The sequence below is a fragment of the Halichoerus grypus genome, chromosome 10, assembly GCF_964656455.1.
Source record: "Halichoerus grypus chromosome 10, mHalGry1.hap1.1, whole genome shotgun sequence".
NCBI lineage: Eukaryota > Metazoa > Chordata > Mammalia > Carnivora > Phocidae > Halichoerus > Halichoerus grypus.
Window position 1 is genome coordinate 29,387,646 of NC_135721.1, and position 17,963 is coordinate 29,405,608.

The 17,963-nt window shown below is 37.1% G+C and overlaps 1 protein-coding gene across 1 annotated transcript in view; it reads right to left on the bottom strand.

The window, feature by feature from the left end:
• The window catches only part of HEATR5B (HEAT repeat containing 5B), a 110,502-nt gene extending 92,548 nt beyond the window's left edge, over window positions 1–17,954 (bottom strand). Inside the window, exons 1-8 of the mRNA XM_036070397.2 lie at window positions 17,866–17,954; window positions 16,764–16,911; window positions 13,763–13,974; window positions 10,918–11,026; window positions 9,595–9,744; window positions 4,156–4,327; window positions 2,551–2,708; window positions 1,370–1,619 (exon numbers count right to left, since the gene is read on the bottom strand). Of these exons, the coding sequence (XP_035926290.1) occupies window positions 1,370–1,619; window positions 2,551–2,708; window positions 4,156–4,327; window positions 9,595–9,744; window positions 10,918–11,026; window positions 13,763–13,974; window positions 16,764–16,889 (1,177 nt within the window). The 5' untranslated portion in view covers window positions 16,890–16,911; window positions 17,866–17,954. The remainder of the gene's footprint in view (window positions 1–1,369; window positions 1,620–2,550; window positions 2,709–4,155; window positions 4,328–9,594; window positions 9,745–10,917; window positions 11,027–13,762; window positions 13,975–16,763; window positions 16,912–17,865) is intronic.
• Between the last annotated feature and the right edge of the window lie 9 nt (window positions 17,955–17,963).

Genomic DNA, 17,963 nt, shown 5'->3' on the forward strand with positions numbered 1-17,963 from the left:
ATTGAACTGTATGTTAACTAAAATTTAAGTAAAAAATTTTTAAAAATAAAAAAATAAAAATGGTATGCTAAGTAAAAGCTATTATAAACAATGAAAACTATAACCATTTGTGAATTTACTTTTACTGATTTTATAAAATATTTAATATATATTCTTTAAATATAAATTACTGATTATTCTCTATTCATTAAATTGTTATTTTTTTAAAAGATTTATTTATTTATTTGAGAGAGCGAGAAAGAGAGAGAGAAAGCAAATGGGAGAAAGGTAGAGGGACAGAATCTCAGACTCCCCACTGAATGCGGAGCCTGAATGTGGGGCTCGATCCCACAATCCTGAGATCATGACCTGAGCTGAAATCAAGAGTAGGATGCTTAATCAACTGAGCCTCCCAGGTGCCCCAAGCAAAGCATTTTTAAATGCATAGGGCTAACTGAAAGTTATGAATTGTGAATTAAAGGGTGTTTAAATTAATGAGGTATTTTTCTTCAGTTATATTAAAACAGTAATCTGTCCTAGGTTCACAACTTGAAAAATATTTTACAATAATGTGTTGAAGAAATGTTTAAGGGCTAGAAACACTGTGCCAGATTGTGGGAAAAAAATAGTGAACCAGATATAGATAGTACCTGGTCAAGGATCTGTGGTTTAGCAATCAAAAGATAGATTTATTTATTTCTAAAGACCACTATTAGGCAATATAATTTGCCTGATTAAGGTTAAGAAAACTGAACTGTCCTACGGAATGTATATTTTACCTTTAGTTCCCTAATCGGATTAACAGCTCCATGAAAGCAGGAACTTTTATGTCACTCATTATTCAAACCCTGAATTACTGCTTTGCAATCTCAGATACTCAATAACTACTTCTTAAACTGAGAAATTTATAAAACGGACATTTCTTTTAATTATGAATAACTGAGGCTTCACAGCATACCCTACAGTGGGCTAATAACCACCTGTAATTGCTCCTAAGTCTTCCTATTACGCCTATTAACAAAAGGAAAACAAACAAACATGTGTTTATAAAACAAAAGGCCCAAGCAGAAAAATTACAACAGGTTGTTCCCCAAAGACAGCAAAGCACTATGCTGCTGCATACCAGGAGAGCTAGAACATCAGTACAGGTACTAGAAATGAAACAGAAAACCTAACCTTTCAAACATGCTACTCAAATCTTTAAAAATTCTATTTCACTGTAATTATGTTGTTTTAATAACAAATAAGAGTACTCAATAAAAGTGACTCTTAAAACACAGTCCAGAAAAGGACATGAACTAATGAGACCCATTAGTATTTACTAAGCATAATAACATAAAGCTAAATGACTACAGAAATCAACAACACACATCAAGATATCAATTCTTACCTACTGCTTTCATTTGTTTTCCAATAGCTTGGCATATCTCTTTGGCAGCTGCAATCTGGGCTTTTTCACCTAGCAAACTGCCCACAGTAGCTCTTAGGATAAAGGAGACACATCGTCTTGAGTACACAGCCTCTACATGTGTTTGTGTTGCCCGAGGATGGGAAACCAGATCAAGTACGTGGGACAAAAATGTAGCAAAGCTACGCTCCAACCACTGACCACCCAATGTAGTTACAAAAACAACATATGCCTATAAATAAAGATATGAGATTACAGATCAAGCAATACAGAAATAAATGATCACAGCACACAAAATAAATTATATTTGAGATTAAAGTTGAGAAAATTCAATACTTAAAACCTTTTTAGTACTTCTAGCATAGGAATTACTGGTGGAATTATCTTTGGCTAAAAACTGTTCTTAGTAGCTTCCTGAAGAATGTAAAATGACAGTGAGGAGGGAGGGAAGGAAAGCTGAATTCATCCTGATGATGAGGAAGGTAATAGGTTATAGGATTAAGAAAACTCTCACATCCTAAATAAACATTGACCTAGGACTAGAAAGCCCTGCTTGTGACCGTAAGATAAAAATGGTTTACTTCTACTTTACACTTGTTTCAGGAACAATGTACAGTTGGAGTGATTTTGACTAAGATCACAAAGAAACATTTTATCTTTTTATGTATTAATTATTCTTAGATCATTAACCATAACACCTTATTTGCTTAATTATTATCTTGCAATTTTAACTACAAGTCAGGATTAGTTTCATAATTACATTGGTGATAACTCATTAATGATAAATCCAATCGAAGTATTAACCAATACAATTAGCTACAGAGTCATTGGAGAACATTAAACTCTAAATGCCTCAAGCTATTTGAATACAATTTCAACTAAAACTGAATTATTTTACATCTGATTTTCTGCCAAGTAAAATTTGGGAAAATGTTGGATACTTACATAAATATAGCAGACAAAGGCTTATTTGCACATCATTAAGAATCTATCTTTCCATATAAGTGTGTAATTTGGAATTTGAATGTAATTCATTTGTTTGGTAAAATAAACATTTGGGAAAAAAAAAAGCAGACAATATAAAAAATCTGTGTGTACTGAGTCTTCCGTGAGATTTCACCAGCAATGTGAACGTAATTCTTTCATACGTATCCATTACAAACCTGTGTGACTCCAACTCTCACTTCACGATTAACAGACCCTCCGACTTTTAACATCTCTCCACCACTCTTTAAAAAACCTGACCCTCCACGTAGAAATCCTGTGGCCATGAGTTCTAAGACTTCATCAAATGTCGCTCGCTTCACGTTCTGGCGCATTACTTTCAGGAAGAAAAGTAAATTCATAAGCAATATATTTTGCTATTCATTGGATAATATTTTCTAATAAATTTAGCTTAAAAATTCAAGTAATTATTTTTAAGGATCCTTAAACCACTACAAAGAGGGTCCTTTCATTGTCTTATAGTCTTTAAATTTACAATGTACTTGCAAAAATAAATTCAATTTTGAAGCAAAAAATGCTAGGAAACATGAAAGGAGCTAGAAATTAAAAGAAATTCATTAAATCTACGCCAAACATAGTCTAATAATGTTAACCTTGATATATGTAACACAACAAGGACAAAGCACATTCATAGCAGATACTGCTAATTGATCACAGCCCTCATTCCCAACAGAGTAGACTCAAAGAAACTTTGCCAAGTCCATGCTTTCTAGACAACAGTTAGCAATAGATTAAAATGTCACTGGACTGCAGCCGAATTGCCATTCCCTTGCACAGAGCTTCATATTTTATAAAGTCTTTCACATACAGCTGCAAACATAATCCTCACAAAAAGTCTGTAGGAGAGGTATAAAGCTCATGATTAAGTATGTAGACTTTGGAATTTGGCTGCCTGGGTTTGAATTTCAGCTCTGATGCTTAACAGAACACTTTAGAGAACACAAATTACACAATCTCTGTAAGCCTCAATTTCCTTGTTTATAAATTGGGAATAGTAACAGTACTTATAATTCATAGGGCTTTTGTGAGGATTCAATAAAACTCAGTTATATGCTGAATTCAGTGCCTGGCACATAGTACTTAATAAACGTTACCTGTCATCATCATCATCTAATTGCACAGACTGAAATTATTATCGTTAAAGATAAAGAGACTAAAGCTCAAAGGGTTTCACAGCTAATTAACAAAAGAGCTAGGACTTGAATCTATAACATCTGATTCTCCTTCTACTACACAGAGCTGGAGTAGGGGTGGGGACAGTAGCAGGCGTGGCCGGGCTCCCTCAGGGTCCACTCACAACCCTCAATGAGGCACCTCTATGCAACTGTGAGGCACAGCAGAAGTCACAGGACAAATGTCTCTGACTCTGCTTACAGTAATGGCCAAAAAAAAAAGAAAACAAAAGAAAAATAATACTGTACTATAAAAGGGATCTACTCATCAGAGATTGCAAATAAGGAAGCATATTAAGTGCCAGATTCCAGTCCCCTGAAGATTATACAAAACCATTTCATAAATCTTACTTGCTTTTATATCCAGTATACTTGATAGATATTATCCTGTACATTATAACCACAAAAAATGTCTTGTCTATATCAAGGAAAATGCCATTTGGGTAGTTCTATTCCCTGAAAAAGTAGACAAAGACGCTTAACAATTTAAATCTTTCAAGTGACTTGCCTATAACAAGTAACTTATTTAGATAGATTTCATATACCTTCAAATATCTGTTACAGTCTACATCAGGGATTGGCAAATGATACCTGTTGCTTGTTTTGGCATCAACGCTGTAGCCATGACTGTTCCTAAGAGTTTAGACACTGCCACTCGAACCCCATAATTTGAGTTTTCCAAAGCCTTAAAGCAGTGAGTGGCAATATTTTCCAACTCAGCAGTCCACATGAACACAGCTTCATTCTGTAGTTCTAGTAAACACTGGAATTAAAAAAAAAAAAAAGAGTAAATTACATCCTAGAACTTCCACTTCCAGAGATATAGTAACAAGATTCAGATTTACTCTCTCTCCTGAAATAACCAAAAAATTAAAACATACAAAATAAGAGTTTTCACGACACTGGACATTAGGCAGTGAAGGAGAGCAATGCTTAGGAGATGGAAAACAAACTTAACCCTGTAATTGTCCCAGCTTACTGCCTCGAGAGAGTTTTCAGTACTTAGGAGAAGACATTTAACACTAAACTGTAGTATAAAGAAGAAAGGTCTCAAATCAATAACCTCAGCTTCAACCTTAAGAAACTCATGACGTAGAGCGAATTTAGCACAAAGTAAGCAGGGGAGAAAAGAGAATAATAAAGATAACAGAACTAAAATAGAAACCTGAAAAAGAATAGAAATAAAACCCAAAGCTGCTTCTTTGAGATGACCAATAAATTTGATAAATCTCTAGCCAGACAGATAAAGGAAAGAGAAAAGACACCAATTACCAAAATTAGGAATGAGAGCGGTCACATAACTACAGATTGACTATATATTAAAAGAACAAAGACAATATCATAAACAACTTTATGCCAATAAATTTGACAACTTAATTGAAATAGACAACTTACTAAAGAAGAAACAGATAACCTAAATAGCCCAGTATTGATTTTTAAAATTGAATTTGTAGGAGCACCTGGGTGGCTCAGTCGGTTAAGCCTCTGACTCTTGGTTTTGCCTAAGGTCATGATCCTGGGGAGGGGGGGCGTTGTGGGATGAAGCCCTGTGACCAGTTCCTCGCTTGGCAGGGAGTCTACCTGAGATTCTCTCCCTCTGCCCCTCCCCCATGTACTCTCTCACACACACGCACTCTCTCTCAAATAAATAATCTTAAAACTGAATTTGTGTACAAGTAAAACTGGGGAAAACTAAACAAGATCAATGGACTATGTCAATGTCAACACTATTATACTAGTTGTAATATTGTATTATACTTTGCAAGATATTACCATTGGGAGGAACTGGGTAATAAAGACATCTCTATATTATTTCTTATAATTGCATGTAAATCTACCATTAAATTAAAATAAGAAGTTTACCTAGAAAACAGCAACAACAAAAACAACACAAGAAATCAAATATAAAACAAAAGGCACTTGACAAAATCCAACATCCATTCCTGATAAAACCTCTTAGCAAGCTAGGAATATAAGGGCACTTCCTCAACTTGCTAAAAGTCATCAAGAAAAACCAACACTAAATGGCAAAAAACTGAATGTTTTCTCCATAAGGATCTGGAATAAGACAAGGATGTTTGTTCTCATGTTTTTTTTTTTTTAAGATTTTTTTTTTACAATAGCACCAAAAACCGTAAGATACCTCGGAATAAACCTACCCAAAGAGGTAAAGGATCTATACTCTAGGAACTACAGAACACTCATGAAAGAAATTGAAGAAGACACAAAAAGATGGAAAAATATTCCATGCTCATGGATCGGAAGAATAAACATTGTTAAAATGTCTATGCTACCCAGAGCAATCGATACCTTCAACGCCATCCCGATCAAAATTCCAATGACATTTTTCAAAGTGCTGGAACAAACAATCCTAAAATTTGTATGGAATCAGAAAAGACCCCGAATCGCCAAGGAAACGCTGAAAAAGAAAAACAAAGCTGGGGGCATCATGTTGCCCAATTTCAAGCTATATTACAAAGCTGTGATCACCAAGACAGCATGGTACTGGCACAAAAACAGACATATAGACCAATGGAACAGAATAGAGAACCCAGATATGGACCCTCAACTCTATGGTCAAATAATCTTTGACAAAGCAGGAAAAAACATGCAATGGAAAAAAGACAGTCTCTTCAACAAATGGTGCTGGGAAAATTGGGACAGCCACATGCAGAAGACTGAAACTCAACCATTCTCTAACACCATTCACAAAGATAAACTCAAAGTGGACGAAAGACCTCAATGTGAGACAGGAATCCATCCAAATCCTAGAGGAGAACATAGGCAGTAACTTCTTGGACATTGCCCACAGCAACTTCTTTCAAGATACATCTCCAAAAGCTAGTGAAACAAAAGCAAAAATGAACTTTTGGGACTTCATCAAGATAAAAAGCTTCTGCACAGCAAAGGAAACACTCAACAAAACAAAGAGGCAACCCACAGAATGGGAGAAGATATTTGCAAATGACACTACAGATAAAGGGCTGGTATCCAAGATCTATAAAGAACTTCTCAAACTCAACACCCAAAAAACAAATAATCAAGTCAAAAAGTGGGCAGAAGATATGAAAAGACACTTCTCTGAAGAAGACACAGAAATGGCTAACAGACACATGAAAAAATGTTCATCATCATTAGCCATCAGGGAAATTCAAATCAAAACCACATTGAGATACCACCTTACACCAGTTAGAATGGCAAAAATGGACAGGGAAAGAAACAACAAGTGTTGGAGAGGTTGTGGAGAAAGGGGAACCCTCTTACACTGTTGGCGGGAATGCAAGGTGGTACAGCCACTTTGGAAAACAGTGTGGAGGTGCCTCAAAAATTTAAAAATAGAGCTACCTTATGACCCAGCAATTGCACTTCTGGGTATTTACCCCAAAGACACAGATGTAGTGAAAAGAAGGGCCATATGCACCCCAATGTTCATAGCAGAAATGTCCACAATAGCCAAACTGTGGAAAGAGCCGAGATGCCCTTCCACAGATGAATGGATAAAGAAGATGTGGTCCATATATACAATGGAATATTACTCAGCCATCAGAAAGGATGAATACCCAACTTTTACATCAACATGGATGGGACTGGAGGAGATTATGCTAAGTGAAATAAGTCAAGCAGAGAAAGTCAATTATCATATGGTTTCACTTATTTGTGGAACATAAGGAATAGCATGGAGGACATTAGGAGAAGGAAGGGGAAAATGGGGCGGGGGGAATTGGAGGGAGAGATGAACCATGAGAGACTATGGACCTGAGAAACAAACAGGGTTTTAGAGGGGAGGGGGGAGGGGGGATTGGTTAGCCCAGTGATGGGTATTAAGGAGGGCACGTACTGCATGGAGCACTGGGTGTTATATGAAAACAATGGATCGTGGATCACCACATCAAAAACTAGTGATGTATTGTATGGTGACTAACATAACATAATAAAATTAAAAAAAAAAAAAAAAGATTTTTTATTTATTTGAGAAAGAGTGAGAGAGCGCGTGCGCATGCAAGCATGAGAGGGGGAGGGGCAGAGGGAGCAGGAGAAGCAGACTTCCTGCTGAGCAAGGATCCCAACACGGAACCTGATCCCAGGACTCTGTGATCATGACCTGAGCCAAAGGCAGACGCTTAACCGACTGAGCCACCCAGGTGCCCCTGCTCTCATGTTTTTAATTCAACACTGTATTGAAGGATTTCTCCAGAGCAAAAGGTATCCTTATTGGAAAAGAAGTAAAACTGTCTTTATTCTTAGACAACATGATTGTCTATGTAGAATATCTGAAAGAATCTATTAAAAGAGATGATAGAATTTTTAAGTCATTTAACAACTTTGGCAGATACAAGAACAATATACAAAAATCAAGTGTATTTCTGTGTTATCAATGAACAATTAGAAATTAAAATTTTAAAAATCAATACCATTTAAAATAGCATTGAAAATATGAAATACTTAGGGATAAATCTGACAAAAGATGTCCAAGACCTATAACTGGAAACCACAAAATGTTGCTAAGAGAAAACAAAGAAGACCTAAATAAGTTAGAAGATTTAATATTGTTAAGATGTCAACTTTTCCCAAATTGATCCATAGAGTCATTGTAAAATACCAGTATGAGTCAGCATCCCAGCATGGTATTTTTCTAGAAATTGATAAGTTAATTCTAAAATTTGTATGGAAATGCAAAGAGCCTAGAATACTATTTTGAAAAAGAACAAAGTTGGAAAGTTAACACTACCTGGTTTCAAGACTTATTATGAAGGTACAGTAATTAGGACAGTGTTATGGACATCAAGATAGATTAGTGGAACATTAAATAGAGTCCAAAATAGACCCATACACATATGGACAACCAACTTTCAACAAAGGTGCGAAGGCAATTTAAGTGAAGAAAAAATAGCGTTTTCAATGTGGTACTGGAACAAGTGAATATACACATGCAAAAACAAAAAGAACTGTGATTCATATCTTGTACCATATTTAAAAATTAACTCAAAATGGATCATATATCTCAGTATAAAACTATGAAACTTCTAGAAGGAAACATAAGAGAAACCTTCAGTCAGGAAAAGTTTTCTTAGATACAATACGAGCAGCACAGATATAAAAATTGGTAAATTGAAAAAAAAACTGGTAAATTGGACTTTGACAAAATTCAAAACTTCCCTTCTTTCCCTTAGAAAGGCACTATTTAGAGAATGAAAAGACAGGCCACAGCTGAGAAAAAGTATTTGCAAACCGTCTATCTGATAAAAAAATATATAAAAACTCTATATAGTACTATCAAAACTCAATAATAAGAAAACTACTCAATAAAACAACAGGCAAAAGACTTGAATAGATTCTCCATCAAAGGAGATATGGATGGCAATAAAAGTACGTGAAATATGCTCATCTTTAGTCCTTAGGGAAATATAAACTAAAGCCACAATGAGATATGGGTACATATCTATTAGAATGGCCAAAATGACTGACAATACCAAATGAGGATGTGGAGGAATTAGAAATCTCATACATTGCTGGTGGAAATGTAAAATGGTACGAGTACTTTGGAAAATAGTTTGGCAATTTTTTTAAAAAGTTAAACATTAATCTATCATACAATCTAGTTATTCCACTCCTAGGTACTTATCCAGGTAGAATAATGCATATGTCCACACAAAAACTTGTACACAGATGTTTATAGCTTTTTTTCTAATACCCTAAACTGGAAGCAACTCAAATGTCCTTAACAGGTGAAGGAATAAACTAATTGTGGTACATCCACACAATGACATACTACTCAGCAATGAAAAGAAATGAACTGGTGACACAGGTAACAATATAGATGAAGCTCAAGATAATTATGCTGAGTAAAAGAAGCCAGACCAAAGAAAGAGAGCACATACCCCATGATTCCATTTGTATATAATTCTACAAATTGAAACTAATCTATGAGAACAAAAAGTACGCTATCACATTTTAAAACTTTAAAAGAAAAAGTCACTGTTTAAGAGGAAGCAGGGAAAGGAATAGCATTATAAATCAGCAAGTACTAACCTTGGCAACTGCACATCGAACAGCCATCGACCTGTCAGTCAAGAGGGACCTGGCATTCTTGTAAATATCACGATGAGAGGAAGCCGCTGCACCTCCCAGTCCATTCAGAACTTTCTGTAGGCTCATTAAGATTTCACTTCGCCCTTGAGACTAGACGTGAACATAAATCAAAACTAAAAACTATGTTGTAAAACAAGTTCCATGTTTAAACAAGAACATAACAAAATACAAAAGTTTTCTGGGCTTCATGGCCTCATAGTCTTACCTTCATACTGTAAACAGTAAGTAATGAAAAATAAAATAAAATTAAGTATCCTAGACAGTACCTGAAAGGTAAGAATAAGTATTAACTTCAATTAAATAATATCTTGCTGAGGAATCAGGTTACCACAAGAAAACATATTCTAATGTTTCCACAACATGAAGTTCAAGTTAATGAGAACATGAAAATAAAAATAGTTCCCAGAAGAGGGAATCTTCAGCCTTCCAAGACGAAGGAATTAGACTGTGAGAGTCCAGGGCTTGGTCTAGTTTTAGTGAACACCAAGTTGATAAGGAACTTTCAGAAGTAACACCAAATTGACATGACAAAATAGAATTATTTTTCCTCTCAAGTCTTAAGCCCCATTACCTGTGAACATGACTTTATTTGGAAATAAGAAATTAAAGAAAGACAAGGTCATACTCAATTCAGGTGCGCCCTAATCCAGTCACTGGTATCCTTATAAGATGAGAAGAATTTGGATGCAGAACACAGATGCACAGGAATAACACCATGTAACAACAGAGGCAGAAATTAGAAGTGCATCTACAAATCAAGGAACACAAAGGAATGCCAAGGATTGCTAGCAAGTACTAGAATGGAAGAAAGCAGGGAAGGATTCTTCCCAAGGGTCTTCAGAAGCATGGCCCTGCCAACACCGATTTTGGGTTTTTGCTTCCAGAATTGTGAGACAACAAACTTCTGTTGTTTTAAGTCACTGCGGTCATTTATTACCCAAGGCAACCCTAGGAGACTAATACATTTGCTATGGCACAAAAATAAAATGGCAGTGCAAAAATATCCATAGGGCTAAATAAAAAATAATAGGTGACCCTATTTTTTGCCAAGGAAAAGCATTCTTTCCCTTCCCACTGAAACATAAGGTAATACACATTAAAGAAGGGACAAGAGTATTTTTTTGCAAGTAATAATCTTACATTACCTTCTTGCTAAGCAGTATGAGTATCACAGTGACAGAAAAAAGGCAAACATATATTTTTACTGACATCTAACTCTTGCCACAAGCAAAACATTTAAATAATATTTGTTGTAAAACTTACCTCTGCACTTTTCAGAGATTTCAAAAGATTATTCACTGTCTCTGGAAATGCACTTCCTAACATTCTCCCCATTTTTTCATAAAATGCTCCAACACAAGCCACTGCAGCCCTATAAGAAGTGATGTTTTCACTGGTCATTGTTCAGGTTAATAATACAATTTCATGATACCTTTCTCATTTTCAGAAGTCAATTTGTATTTGTGTAGGACACTTCTCGCTACAAATCCTTAATTCTCAACTTTCAAAAACATCTTGCTTATCTATTCTTTATAATCACAACAAATACTATGGTTGATCAAATTGTATTCTTGTTAGGAATATAGGAGAATAAATATATATTCACATAATAAATCACACCCCTCCTTTGGAAAGAAATCCAAGTTTTCCTTTTATGAAGACTTCCCATATTATGTCAATCTACAATGATTCCTTCTCTTCTCTCATTATATATAACATTTAATGTTAACCACTCATTTTGATAAAAATTATGTTATTTATTGTGTTCTGACTTGACCATTTAAATGTGTATATCCTAGGGGGCTTGGCTGGCTCAGTCAGTAGAGCATGTGACTCTTATCTCCTCAGGGTCGTGAGTTCAAGCCCCACGTTGGGCATAGAGCCTACTTTAAAAATAAATATAAATAAATGTGTGTATCTTATCCTGCCAATGGAAATGTAAAATCCGGAAACAGGGAATCTTACACATTTTTTTATTGCTCACAGTTCCTGCCTTTTAATATACAAATAATAGTAAACAATTACTTGTAAAATTTAATCTAAATGGCTTTCATGGAACATTTGGCTACACAGAAGAAGAAATGTAACAAAAGCCCATCTCTTCAGGACAAAGGAAACCACTCCATCATCAGTTGTATGAATAGTAAATAAGTGAGTAGCTGTGAGTTTAGTTTAGAGGCAGGAGTACAGAAGAGGAGTGAAGAGTATAATCTTTGAAGTCTGGCAGATCCATGACTAAATCCTAGAATCTGCCACCTAATAATAGCTATGTATCCTGAGCAAGTTACTCTGAGGCAGACATTAAATACACTCGTGTCACTATCACATATGTATTAAATAGTAGAATCAGGGAATCAACCTTCACCTGGTTGACTCTAAATCCTATGCTTTTCTCAATACTCTCCAGGTTGATAACAAAACTAAAAAGGACTGAGGTCACATGCCAGAATATTTAGGGAATTCCTAAACAAAACCCATGAATCCACTGGAAATACATATGAATAATAAGGAATATATGATAAATTCTACTTAAGCAGAACTAGAAAGTGATGTGTGGATTTGCTAAGTGGTGGAGAGCTAAACTATCAAAGTATTAACACAGCTTCAAATTCCAAAATAAATTGGAAAGCACTAGCGCTCTCTAATCTCTTCTAAAACTTTTGAGATCTACACTTACCCCAAACAACACAAAATCTAATCATAACTTACCTATGCAGTTGAAAACAGACCTAAAACTCAGTGTCCGGGTTCAGAATAATCTCCCCGTTTCCTCTGTAAGCTATTACACTGGCCCAGGCCCCTTGCATGGCGTTCTAGAGACGTATCCTTGGCCATCCTCTGTTCCCAAACAGAACTCTTCCTAGGTAACTTTAACTATACCAAAGGGTTCCTAATCTCCACTCTACTTGCCAAAACTACAATCTCAACTCAGAGCTCTGAAATTCGGACCATGACTTCAAACTACCTACTACACACTGTCCCTTGGATGTTCCCTCCTGTACTGCAAATCAGCGCACCCAGAATTGAACTTCTCGTCTTCCCCCTCAGGACTTGTTCCCTCCTCTATTTTGCATCTTTCTGAAAAGCACTGTAAATAAAGTATAAAGAACCTACTTTTGTTTCCAATGAGAAGTTTCCTTAGCCTAGAAAATAGGTTGGCAAACTACAGCTTGCAGGTTGAATCTGGCCCATCATCCAGCCTACCACCGGTTTTTATAAATAAAATTTCATTGGAACACTGCTATTTTATTTACACACCGTCTGTGGCAGAGGTGAGTAGTTGTGACAGAGATGGATAGTCCACAAAGCCAAAAAGAGTTACTCCCTGGCTCTTTTTCATAAAGTTTGCCAATCCCTGGCCTATCACATCCATCTTCCCATCTTAACCACTTATTTGACTAACCTCCACGTGTCCTTCCCTGTTGTTGATCTTTGGCCGATCCTTCCTTGAGAAGCCTTCCTTGACACTGCTCTCCCCTTATGCCACAGGTGAGTTATTTCCCCCTTGACAACACTCTTCACTGTACTATAACTGTTGTGGTTTTCTTATTTGACCCTTTCATAGGATGCACCCCATAGCCATTAGCCTTAAGACTTGCTCTGAAAATGTCTGTCCTTGACCCAAACCAAAGGTCAACAAACTTGCAGGCAAAATGGTCTCTGTCTCAGCTACTCAGTTCTGCCACTACAGCATGATAGCAGCTACCACCTAAATGAACGGGCATGTCTGTATTCCAATTAAACTTTACAAAATAGGCAGCAGGCTGGATTTGGCCTGTGGGCTAGTTTGCCCAGTCCTGCCTCAATCCCATCACCTAGACATTCTTTACTTTTCTCTATCCCAGCCAAGAATATTCTCTCCATCCAAATTTACCAAAAGACTTCTGTGCAAATTGCTGACACCATACCAATTCTCTGTCGTTTGTTTTTTCATCCCAGTGGCGATGAAACACAGACTGAAAAAGAACCCCTTCCCCACACCTACTTAGAGCTTTCATTGTCAAGCAGCATGTTGCAGGTTCCAATGACCTGGCGGTCTTTATGATCAGTAGTCCCTTATTAAGATAAGTTACTCTAAAAAAAACAAAATGTCAAAGTGAGTACTTACAGTTTTGTTGGTAAGTAGGCTGCAGTGTCATCTTTATTTCTGATAATGTCATTACATTTATCAAGTGTTTGAAAAACCGTGAAAGTATCCCCAATGCTATAAAGAGCTGCAAGATTTTTAGCTAACAGTTTTCGTGTAGGTGGTCCAGGTGAACTACTTATTAATCCAGTTAATTGTTCAACAAGTTTTTTCTGTTTTTCCTTTACATCAGTCTGTTATAAAAAAAAAATAAAGAACATTATCAGTTTTTTCTTATATGTGACTTGGTTACCTTTTAATCAAAATTAAAAATACTCAACAGTTAAAATCTAGATTACATTAGGCATAAAACCATAAATGAAAATTTTCAAGATAAGGAAAAGTTTGGTAAGAAATGAACCATTCTTTCCTAGATTAAATATTATCCTTCATTCCCCCTCCAATGCCAAAAAGTTAGCTACCAATAAAAGTGACTACTCTAGATCCAAAAAGTTTCCACACTAACTTGCTAAGAAACCAATAGTCAAAGGATATAAAATATTGGGCGTAGGGACAACTTATGTCTTAGAACCTAGCAAGGCTGCCCTATAAAAGCGAAGTCAGTAGTTCATCAGTTATAGGTCACTGAATGAAACTGAAAGAAACCTTAAGAGCCGCAGACAGCATAAACAGAAAAATTCAGATATGCTCATTATCAATGCCAAGAGTTCATTCATTCATTCAAGAAATGCTGACTGTGCACTTATTATATGCCATGCACTATTCTAGGCACTGGGATGAAAGAGTGAACACAATAGACAAAGTTTCTGCCCTTAGGAGTTTATATTCTAGTGGGGAAAGACAGAGTTCACCAAGTAAACAAATGAATAGTGTGAACTCTTACTGTTTTGTACAGATTAGTAAGAAAAGGCCTCTCTGAAAAGAAGTGAAGGTGTGAGCTATGCAGGCATCTGAGAGAAAAACATTCTAAGCAAAGGGAACAACGGCAAAGGCCTTGAGGTGGAAGCTTGCTTAGTTGAGGACAGCAAGATGGCCAGTTTGGCTGGAGCAGAGTCAAAGAGGAAGTAGTGTAAGATGAAGTCAGAAGCGTAGAAGGGACCAGATTGTATAGCACCTTACACACCACTCTAAGAATTTTCTATGTCATTCTAAGCAGGAATTTGAAGCACAAGAGGAACGCAATCAGAACATTTTAAAAGGCACATTCTGAATACTGAGCAAAGAATACTCTACAAGGTACATGGTTGGAAGCATGGTGAGCACTCAGGAAATTATTGTAATAATCCAGATGAGAGATGAGGGTGGGAACAATGGCAATGATGACAAATAATTGAATTCTGGACATATCTGGTGGATAGAACCAAGAGGACTTGCTGATGAATATGATGTGAAGTTTGAGAAAGAAAGAAGTCAAGAATGACTCTAAGGTTTACGACCTGAGCAACCAGAAGGAAGAAATGGTCATTTCCTGAGAAGATGAGCACTAGGGAAAGGACAGGTTTGGGATGGGTAAATCAAGAATTTGGCTTTGAATATGTTAATTTTGAGATCCTGTTTAAGAGAGAAAAAGGTAGTTGGGTATGTGGGAGTCATTATTGTAAAAATCATGAGATTATGATATCATTGAGGGAATAAATACTTGTATATAGTCTTGTATTTTTCAATTTCACAACAAAATAAAAAACATAGTTAAGTGTCTAAAAGGTAGAGGATCAATTATATCAAAAGCTGCTGATGGCCAACTAAGACAGAACACTGACCACTGGTTGGAAGAATCTGAGATCACTGATGACTAGACAAGAGCCGTGTCAGTGGAATGGAGACAAAAAATACTCACTTAGAAGGTGTTAAGAGAAAATAGAAACTTTGAGCTAAGGACTGTAAATGAATCCATTCATTAACTTTGTCTCTCCAAAATTACTACTAAAACTATACTAAAGGGCAACCAAAAAAACGCCACAAAAAACAAAAAACACAAATCTACAAGAGCAAAGAAAACAGGAAAACAATCAACAGAAAATATAGAAGCCAGGTATCCCCAATAGGGAAAGCTAAGAAGAGACTCAAATTACAACACAGAATCCCGTAAAGCTCATGTTTGTTTTCTTGTTGTTGTTTGAAGCTCTAGGTGCTTTTGGCGGAAGGAGTGAAGCTGTGCCTAGAGCTAGAGGAACTAGTTGAGAGTCTAGAAGCTGTAAGATTCTCATACCTCTCTCCTCCATTCTGGACTTAGGGAACTCAAGAACAGCTGTGGGCTGGGAAAACTGCGCTGAAGACAGGGGGGTTAAATGAAAGTTTACATACTGGATGTTGAAGTCCCTAGCCTTCTCCCCCAGTTCCTAGAATCTAGGCAGCTGGTGATACACCCTAGGACACTAGAGTAGAAACGTCTCTTCCAGGGAATGAGTAGCTAAGAGAAACCTATGATACCAACGTCAGGGGCTCCTCAAACAACAGGACTAGCCTACACGAAGCACAGTTAATGAACTTCATCCTGTCCAGAGAACTTACTACTCATTCTTAAATTTGAACAGATGCCAAACATCATCAGATATTTGAGGAAAATACCTAATTTTAAAGAGAAAATAAAACATATACATAAGGAAAAGCAACTAGGATAAAATAGACTACGTAGGAAGAAGAAAACAGCAAAAAAAAACCCTGTTATAACTCCTCAGGGAGATAAGTAAAGATATTGGGATTGCTAGACAGCACTGAGGGACCACTTGAAGTTGGAGATAAATGAATTTAAAATGTCGGCAGTCATATAATCATATTTTTCTCCAGGCACATTCAACTGTTCACATAGAGACATGAAGTAGGCAAAGAACTAGGTTCAAAGGAGACTCAGGTTCTGTGACAAAACAGAAAAAGGACAGACTAAAATTCCTATTCCAGCATAACATTCTCATTCCATAAGTGACCCACAACCTTTCCAAAACATAATGCTTGTTTTTTTACAAATCATAAGCATATAATACTCTTCATTATGTAAACCCAGCTGGAAAAAAAAATACCATACCTTGTTGGCAGCAACCAAGACTTTATCAAGAAATCTCAACCATTCAAAGATAAAAACTGGTCTCTTTGCTTCAGTGATTTGAGCCAAAGCTTCTTCATTTAGCAATAAACTGTGGGCTAGCTCCATTACTGAAGTTTAAAAGTCACACCTTAACAAATTAAAAAATACTTGTAAGGATTTTTTTAATGTTAAAAGTCAAGCTTAATGAACGTAACCACCAAGAAGTTTAAAGTATGGCTTTACTTCTCATTTCATTTGGGGGAAACTTACGTTAATTTCTTTGAGGTAAAACCCAAGAACCTAATTCTAAAGGACCAGCGTAAAACAAAAATGAACATAAATCAAAGTCATGCTTGGTGAGGAAAAATGAAAAAAGGGGTAAAAGGAAAATTAAAATAAATTTTGCAAATAGCAGGGCACCTGGCTGGCTCAATCAGTAGAACCTGCGATTCTTGAACTTGGAGTCGTGGGTTCAAGGCCTTCGTTGGGATATACGTGGCAAATAAGGCATTATTCCAGAAGAAAAATGCGTAGCAAAACACATGTCATTAACTCATTCCGTAAATGCTAAAACTTAAGCACCCAGATCAAACACCGGCTGGGTCTGATAATCCATCCTCCTCTTTCCTCGCCCACTGCTCGGTGCACAGCACTTTTACCCTCCCCTGGCCCAGGAGGACGTCAAAACACCCAGCATAAAGATGTCACACTGGAAGTCTCCAAAAGCCTTCCTACGGGGATGGGGTGAGGGAGCCACATCCCCGTGGCAGAAGCTTCAGTGGCAACCCCGGGCGCTGGGGGAAATGCAGCCCGCAGATGCCGTGCGCGCTGCAGGTCTGGGTTAACCCGGCTACTCGGAGGACCACCGTAGCTCACTGCCCGGCCTAGGGGATGTGCAAGAGGCCGCCGCAGGCCTCGCCAAGGCCACTCGGACTGTCAACGACAGGTGACGGTGGCCCGGAACCGAGCCCGGAGACTGAGAAAGGAAAATGTTCATTACAAACTCGATTTTCCTCTCCAGCCCTCTGAAAACGTACGAGGGGACAAGGGTGTGTATGCGTGTCACCGTGCATGCTCTGGCAGCAGACGAGGGTGGCCTCACCTCCTAGTCTGGCAGGGGCCGCACAGCTGAGTTCCGGAGCCAGAAGCATCCGCCAAACGACCCGGATGCCCCGCCTCCCTCACTCCTGCCGGCAGGAA